This window comes from Garra rufa, chromosome 19 (genome assembly GCF_049309525.1).
Source record: "Garra rufa chromosome 19, GarRuf1.0, whole genome shotgun sequence".
NCBI classification, from domain to species: Eukaryota; Metazoa; Chordata; class Actinopteri; order Cypriniformes; family Cyprinidae; genus Garra; species Garra rufa.
The window spans coordinates 11057876-11066835 of record NC_133379.1 but is presented as its reverse complement, the minus strand read 5'-3'; the positions used below and the strand labels follow the sequence as shown (position 1 = coordinate 11066835).

The following is an 8960-nucleotide window of genomic DNA, read 5'->3' as shown; positions in this document are numbered from 1 at the left end:
CGTCAAAAGGTTTCTGTACAAACGAAACTAACGTGTATGCAGGCGAACGGTGTTTGCAGTGTGTTAAATGTGCCTGTTGCCACACAACCACATACACACACAGACATAATAGTTCCCGCTATCAGCGTGCCCCACGCCCCGAATGTCACGAGCACGTCTCTGGTGCCACAGCATACCGAAACCACTCCGTTAATGAAAGAACGGAGCGCGCTTCGTATTCAGCCTCTAGCTATTCATGCAAACGCATTGGAAAAGCTTCCAGGGGTCTCGAAATGGGTGCTGGACATTATAAAAGGAGGCTATTCGCTACAGTTTCACCGACGCCCGCGCCGCTATACAGCGCGCGTCGAGACCACAATGCAGACAGAAGCAGCACACCTGCTTCGAGCCGAAGTGGCGAAACTATTGAGCAAAGGGGTCATAGAGCCCCTTTCTCAAGCTCAAAGCGAAGGAGGGCTGTACAGCAGATATTTCCTGGTACCGAAAAAAGACGGGGGTCACGGACCCATATTAGATCTAAGGCAACTGAACAAAGCGTTGGTGAAGCGTCGGTTCAGGATGCTCACGACCAGAAAAATCCTCGCGCAAGTTCGCCAAGGAGACTGGTTCGTGTCAGTGGATCTGAAAGACGCGTATTTTCAAATACAGATAGCGTCACGTCACAGGCGATTTTTGAGACTCGCCTTCGAGGGCCAGGCATATCAGTACACAGTCCTGCCGTTCGGTTTGTCCCAGGCACCCCGTACATTACGAAGTGCATGGACTCAGCGCTCGTTCCTCTCAGACTGAAAGGCGTGCGCATACTGAACTATTTGGACGATTGGCTGATTCTAGCGCAGTCTCGCTCAGTGCTTGTACAGCATACGACCATGTTACTCGATCACCTCGAGAATTTGGGTCTCAGAGTCAATTGGGCGAAGAGCTCACTGTCCCCCAGTCAGAAAACTTCCTTCCTGGGCACAGAATTGGACTCGCTGTCAATGATAGCGCGGCTGTCACCACAGCGCGCAGCAGACATTCAGCGCACAGCGGGCTCGTTCCGCTGCGGCGCGTCTGTCCCGCTCAAAAAATTTCAGAAAATGCTGGGTCTCATGGCCTCAGCGTCATCAGTTCTGCAGCTGGGTCTGCTATGTATGCGCCCACTGCAGTTCTGGCTGAAAGCGCGCGTCCCGCGTCAAGCGTGGGCGCCCGGTCGGCTTCGTATCACGGTCAATCAGTAATGTGTCACAGCCCTGAATCCGTGGAGAGCAATCGACTGGTACCAGTTAGGTGTAAGCCTGGGGACTTCCTCGAGAATAAAAGTGGTGTCTACGGACGCGTCCACCTCGGGATGGGGGGCTCTGCTCGAGGGCAGACCGTCTTTTGGCCAGTGGTCAGAACGGGAAAAGCTCCTGCATATCAACTGCCTCGAAATGTTGGCAGTACAGAACGCGCTGATGCGCTTCTGTCCCCAAATAAAAGGAAACCATGTATTAGTCCGCTCGGACAACATGTCAGTGGTTTCCTATATAAATCGCCAGGGCGGTCTCAGGTCCAAAAACCTATACAGACTTGCAGAACGCCTCCTGGTATGGGCTCAGCGCAACCTGCGCTCGCTGAAAGCAGCGCATGTGCCGGGGCTTCTAAACATAGGGCCAGACAGACTGTCCAGGAACAATGTTCCAGCAGGCGAATGGTCTCTACACCCACAGACAGTACAACTACTGTGGAAGAAATTCGGCAGAGCGGAAGTAGACCTGTTTGCGTCTCCGAACAACGCTCACTGTCTGGAATTTTACTCAAAAAGCAGAGACGCGCTGGCCCACGAATGGCCCCGCCGTCATCTCTATGCTTTTCCCCCCGTCTCTCTCCTACCTCAGGTGATAGAGAGGGTCAGTGAAAAAGGATGTTCAATACTGCTGATAACGCCGTTTTGGGAAAACCAGCCCTGGTTCCCAGCGCTGATGCAGCTGACGAGCACTGTCCCGTGGCCGATACCAGTGAGGAGAGTCCTTCTCTCTCAGGCCAGCGGCTCGATTTGGCATCCTCACCCAGAGCTGTGGTCCCTTCATGTCTGGGCCACCAGCGAATATATGATGAACTCCCTAAAGGACTATTAAACACGATCACGCAGGCTAGAGCCCCGTCTACGAGACGGCTCTATTCCTCAAAATGGTCAGTGTTTTCGGGCTGGTGCGCAGCTCGCGGCTCGTCACCCACTGACTGTGGTGTGATGGAGGTGCTTTCCTTTCTACAAGAGCTGCTGGACAAGGGCAGAGCCCCGTCCACGCTCAAAGTCTATGTGGCGGCCATAACAGCGTTCTCGAGCACAACGCTAGGTCAGTCAATAGGAAGGAACGATTTAGTTATTCGCTTCCTGAAGGGAGCTAGAAGACTAAATCCCCCCAGACCTCCCACAGTCCCCGTATGGGACCTTTCTGTGGTACTAGAGGCCATGAAAGGTGGACCATTCGAGCCTCTGCAGACTATTGATTTGAAATACCTGTCTCTTAAGACCGTGTTTCTGCTGGCTCTCGCTTCAGTGAAGCGCATAGGGGATTTGCACGCACTCTCTGTGAGCGCGACCTGCATGGAATTTGGACCTAATGACTCTAAAGTCATACTCAAACCCAAACATGGTTACGTTCCAAAATCACTCAACACACCGTTTAGGGCACAGGTCATCGCGCTGTCAGCCCTACCGGTCAATGATGAGGAAACGGACGCGAGCCTCCTATGCCCAGTCAGGGCATTACGAGCTTACGTGTCTCGCTCGTCTGCTTTTAGACAGACAGAGCAGCTTTTTGTTTCGTTTTACGGGCGTCCCAAGGGACTGGCCGCGTCGAAACAGAGCTTATCCAGATGGATAGTTGATGCTATTGCGTTGGCATATGCTTCCAAGGGCATGCAGTGCCCGCTAGGTGTCAGAGCACATTCCACGAGGGGCGTGGCCTCATCGTGGGCGTGGTCGAGTGGGATTGCCTTGCAAGATATTTGTACGGCGGCGGGCTGGGCCTCTCCGTCTACATTTATAAGGTTTTACAACCTGGAGGTTCCCGCCTCACAGGCCAGATTGCTGTCAGTCTAGATGTTCAGTGTTGTCTGACCTGATGTTATCAGCTCGGAATGCTGCGTCTACTGAGCACAGCTCTAGGGTCGACAGTGAAAGTGATAGCACAAGATGTGTCTGAGCAAACTGTGTGATGACCCTTATTCTTACGTCAGCTCAGGCCGTAACCCCGCCCTGTATGTACGTTTACTTAGCGTCTGAGTGACGCTACACTATGTGGAAGAGTGCGGCGTTGCCCCTCCCTCTTCCCCGGACTCCCTGTGAGTTCTATAGGTGATTATGAACTGTATGAACCCCGGGCTTTCGCCCTTGGGTCTTTGGTGTCAGATCTCAGCATGCACGGCGTTTTACACTGGGTCCCCTAGCGTAAGATACTTCTTACGCAGTACTCGTTCCCTCTCGTAAGAGAACGTACTCGGTTACTAACGTAACCTCGGTTCTCTCTAGAGAGGGAACGAGTACTGCGTATCTTGCCGTGCATGCGCACGCTCTGGTTGCTTTGATGATGAAAAACCAGATAATAGCTGCCTATGAGCGATATTTATAGGTCTAGACCACGCCCTTTTAGGCGGGAAGCTACGAAAAGGGCGCGAAGCGACGCAAAGGGCGCGAAATGCCCCTATTGGATCTGGCGTCGCGTCAGGCCTCGCTCTAATAGGCTGCTGCAGTTGCCGCAGAGCAGCCAATAGGCGCGCAAGCTGTTTCGCCTATGTCTGTATGCTGCTGCAACGCGCTTTACATTATTTCAAAATTAAGGATAATTTTTGGCTTCAATATCTCGCAGAAAAGGATTTTCCCCTAGCGTAAGATACTTCTTACGCAGTACTCGTTCCCTCTCTAGAGAGAACCGAGGTTACGTTAGTAACCGAGTACGTTTTCTATGATATTAAAAACCAGCCCCTCCTTTCTTTTTCTACACAGTCCAACCCCATCATGACGAAGGCGGTAAGAACTGAATAGTCGATTGTCTATCTCTTAAAGCCTCTTGAGATTTGAGACAGTGTTCAGACTGGGATTTCATCGCTTTCGTGCCTTTAAAAATGTATAAAAATGCTATCAGTCATTTAAAAGGTTTACTAAATACATCGTTTACTAATTCTCAAATTGTCCCAAATCTGTATGAGGTTCTTTCTTCTGTTGAGCACAAAACATTGACATTTTCAAAGAACCCTTGCTAAAAATAAAATAAAATACAAAATAGAAACCATCACAGGTTTCCATTACAAACCATCAACTTTTAACCATTAAAAAAATGGTTTTCTGTAGGGGAGAGTGGGGATGGTTGCAACAAGGCTTATTTCTTCAAGCAGGAATAAGATACAGTGATAATATTAATACTGCACATGCTTTATTGGCCCCTCATACTTCCTGGAAGAAATCAGCCACATGTGACCATCCCTTCTACAAAAAATTATTTTCATGGTAAAAAAAAAAATCTTTGGTCATAGTGTCAAAGTTGTTTGTGTGACACATTGTAAAAACATAACATCTTGATCAGTGCATTCTGAGCTTCTAATAGGCATAGCCAGTGTGTGACAATGATATTGTGTAAAGCTAATATACCAATTTTATCATGGCTATCACTGTAGGGACACCTGTTACCATCCCAACATGCTGTCCCTTACCAAAACATTGATTTAAAAGCTTGACATAACATTACATAGTTGTTACTTTATAATGATAATAATGAACCCCTTTAATTGTTAGGTATCTCTCCTTTTTTAAGTGAATAGGTAAAAAATCTACTTGTTACTTGTTTTATGAATGTTTTTCATTCACTATTCTGTTTTTATACAGCCAATTCACCTTTTTAAAGACCCTGACTGTGCACAAATAAAATTAAGAAATTGCAAAATGATATTTAGGGATGATTTTATGACATTTTATTGAATGTTGCAACATTTCACTTTGTCTATTTAAATGTAAGTTGTGCGTATTTTATCATATGTACACATTGCAGCAGAATGAGTGAGTAGCTGACAGATGAGGCTTTATTGTATTAAAATTTCGGCTTTCTAATACAAACAGTCTCTGAGAAACTAAAGGAAATGCAAAAAGTGTTGCAACTGTCCCCACTCTCCTGTGTTTTGGGACATATTCCATTAGGATTTAGTGGTTTTAACAAGCCACCAATAGAATGTAACAGTAACCCACAGGGTTCTTTACAGTTTCCATTAAAACTAGAGGTCTTTATTACTAAACAAAATTTAGAGATGACGGTAGCTATTAATATCTGTATTTTTTCTTTAAATGGAAGCCAGCTACTGTAATTGTACATTTAAGTACATTAATTAACAACATATACTTACTATTGGGTTAGATCTAGGGTTAGCTGAATGTAATTATGCATAATTTTCTTTTATTACTGTGTAACTAGCCTACATGTACAAATATTTAAAAATTGTACTGCTTTTTTTTTTACTGCATTTGGATCAAATAAATGCAGGTTTGGTGAGCAGAAGAGGCATTTGTATATACTACGCCAGAGCGCATACACATGTAACGTCTGGGATGCTGAGCTCCTGCTCAGGACAGATGGATGTGGCTGTGTATCAAAGGTAAAAAATGATATAAATACTGTTCAGTTTCTCGCAAAAAATGATTGTTTCGTGTCTTAGGACATCAATGTATTATCACGAGTCGCAGGGTGTAATTTGGATTTGTACTTTTAAAGGTTTGGTGCCCATCCACTGTCATTATTTGGCTGGCAGACTGCACCGGTTTGAGTTAAAAATCTTTGTTTGTGTTCTGCTGAAGAAACAAAGTCACCTAAATCTTGGATGCCCTGGGGGTAAGCAGATAAACATCAAATTTTCATTTTTGGGTGAACTATCCTTTTAACATCTGAAGAACCTTTCTGTTTCACAAAAGGTTCTCTGCAGCGAAAGAAGGTTCTTCAGATTATAAAAAGGTAAGAAAGAGATGGTTCTTTAAAAAAACTTTTGACTTAATGGTTCTTTGTGGAACCAAAAATGGTTCTTCTATGGCATCGCTTGAAGAACCTTTTGAAGCACCTTTATTTTTAAGAGTGTAGTCCACTGTATGAAGAGTTTTGGGGTTGAATATGTCACAGTTTACTTTATTTTGCTATCCTCACTTATATAAATTAACTCTAGTGTCCTGCACCCAATAGTAAAAAAAAAAATCTAAAATTATGTATGGTGTCTGTCTGAATAATTTTTTTTTTACTGTATATTCTGTATATGGGCAATCTACACACTTACCTTAACAGTAGCACAGAAAACAAGGATCTTTAGAATATACATTTATTTTCAAGTGTGGACACAAATAACATTTACATTATTTTACATCAGGACGCATACTTAGGGCTTTGCGTTCACTACTGATTCAAGTGCTTTGGCCACTTGGTCGGCGTTCATGTTGTCCAGTGAAACGCTGCGTTCTTTGCCAAAACCTGAGGCAGAAAGATGCAGCATTATGCACATGTGGTCATTTGTATGAATATGTTTTCGTTTTCTGGAGTATTCTCCTACCATATCTCGCCCACAGCGTAGGCTGAACTCCAGAACACTCTCGGATCAAGATGGGGAACTCTGGGTTTGCCTTCTTTAATGTCACATAATGCTGCTCAATAAAATCCCTAAAATAACAACAACAAATAAGAAAAATCACACAACACAATCAACATATTTATCACATTTAATCATTTCTAATATGCTGATTTGGTGCTCAAAAACATTTTATATTATTATCAATGTTGAAACAGTTTTTGCTGCTTAATATTTTTGTGAAAACAGTGACACATTTCCATTTATAAGCCATTACTTAAAATAAAATAAATCAAAATAATGATTAAAACAGTAAAGACATAAAAAACGTTACAGAAGCTTTCTATATCTAATAAATGCTGTTCATTAATCTTCCTAGTCATCTGAGATATTTCAAAATGTATCACTGTTTCCATAAAAAAAAAAAATCAACTCAAGTAAAAGCCTTAAGGCGAGACACTGCATGTGAATAGGGTAAAAAAATAAAAAATAATAGTTATCGCTTTACTTACCCAGTTGATTGATTACATTGATAATAGCAAACATTTTTTGTATTGCAAGTTTTCTAAAACGTTAGGTTTTAATATGCAAATGAGATATTATTTAATGAAATATGCTCTAATTTGCATTCATTTCTAGTACAAAAATCTACACACTGGATGAAGTTGGTTTCAAAATTCTTGTTTAAGTTTTTTTTTACATATTAGAGTCAATTTTTTTACAGAAGGAATTTTGGGGCTCTCATTTTGTCACTCCATAATTCAGAAAAAACAGGCAGAAAACTATTTTTTAAACAGTTTTTTGGGGAATAAATTATTGCATAAAATCAAGCAAATTATATATGAACATATCTCTCCGTAAAAGCCTTCAGGATATAGACAGGGATAAAAATGTAAAGTTTGGTGTGTAAGTGTTACTGAAGTGGAGATTTATGGCTCAGTGTAGGAGAAAAAACTCATTTTGAGAAAACGGACTTTAAAAATATGGATTGTAATTGAAATATATCGACGCAAATAGATAAAGTGCTATAAAAGGATCACTTAACAGTGTCTTTTGAGTGTTTTCTTTCCACTAGTCTGAAAAAAAAAAACACTTTTATAAAAAACAAAAAGCGCAAAATCTCAGGTGCATTAAAAAAAAAAAAAAGAGTTTTTGCCTGCAGTGTCTTCCCTTAATTTATTAATAATAATTAAACACCAGTAATACTCGAACACCAAATCAGCATATTGGAATGATTTCTGAAAGATCATGTGAGTGACACTGAATTAAGCTAAAATTCAGCTTTGCATCACAGGAATAAATTACATTTACATTTTTAAAAATATATTCAAATACCTAACTTATTTTAAATTGTAATAATATTTCACTAATAATCGTAATTATTTTAAACATTTGACCAGTGTGTGTGGGGGTGTAATAATGAATGATATGAATGTATATTTTTTTTTAGCATGAATTATAAACAGCCTCTTGAAGTTCACTCTTAAAAATCTGTACAAACCCTGTACTTTGAATTAAAAACTAGTCAGTTTTATTCACGCAGGTTATCAGCCAGAATTTATAACATAACGTTACATAAACATTAGGCTACTGCAAGTGATACACACAGCCTCTATAGAGGACAGTTACTCTCCTACAAAAAATAATCCAGCGGTAAAAAGCGGCAGCACTGCACCTGGTTCCCTGACTGGCAGCTGATATCTGGCATAAATGCAGGCGGACCTCACGCAGATTTTTTGACAGATTTGAGCCGATTCCACGAACCACTGCTGCCGCCGCCATGACTGTCACCTTCACGAACGGAAGAAGTCTTCTTCTTCTTCTTCTATTGACTTTTTATGGCGGTTGGCAAACAAACGATAGGTGCATTCCCGCCACCTACTGGGCTGGAGTGTGGACCCTTGATATCAGGAAGAATCTATATTATATATTCATAACAAAAAAAAAAAAAATAAAAAAAAATAAAAAAAAAAATAATAAAAAAAAAATAAATAAATAAAAAAAATAAAAAAAAAATAAAATTATATATATATACACACATACATATATACACATATATACATATATACATATATATATACATATACATACACATACATACATACATACATACACACATACACAATTATATAAACCAAAATTATATCTTTCTAAATCCTGTGGAACAATTCAGTTTTTTTTAAGTATCTCATCAATGCTTCATATATTCTTTTATGATTACCTCCATTATTTAGCAGAGTTTTAAGTGAAAAATTACCTATGTCCATTTCTCTTAGTTCTTTTATCAAACATGCCCTTTCGTTTTCATACTCAACACAATTCATCAAAACATGCTCTACAGTTTCATCTTCTCCACACTTACTGCAATTCCCAGATTCGTGTTTATTAATTTTATATAGAGA

The 8960-nt window shown here is 41.2% G+C and overlaps 1 protein-coding gene across 1 annotated transcript; it reads right to left on the bottom strand.

Moving 5' to 3' along the window:
* Positions 1-6299: 6299 nt before the first annotated feature.
* On the bottom strand, positions 6300-8370 carry ndufa2 (NADH:ubiquinone oxidoreductase subunit A2). Its single transcript, XM_073825033.1, has 3 exons — positions 8234-8370; positions 6544-6650; positions 6300-6464 (listed from the first exon to the last, which is right to left on the bottom strand). The coding sequence occupies exons 1-3, from the start codon at positions 8338-8340 to the stop codon at positions 6373-6375; spliced, it is 306 nt and encodes a 101-aa protein (XP_073681134.1). The 5' UTR covers positions 8341-8370; the 3' UTR covers positions 6300-6372.
* Positions 8371-8960: the final 590 nt, after the last annotated feature.

Bases quoted from the DNA above. Each gene is read 5' to 3' on its own strand.
- ndufa2 (XM_073825033.1), bottom strand. From the start codon at position 8,340: ATGGCGGCGGCAGCAGTGGTTCGTGGAATCGGCTCAAATCTGTCAAAA. The intron at 6,651-8,233 runs GTGCAGTGCTGC...TTGTTATTTTAG, and splicing joins GCTGCCAGTCAGGGAACCAG to GGATTTTATTGAGCAGCATT. The intron at 6,465-6,543 runs GTAGGAGAATAC...TTTCTGCCTCAG, and splicing joins TACGCTGTGGGCGAGATATG to GTTTTGGCAAAGAACGCAGC.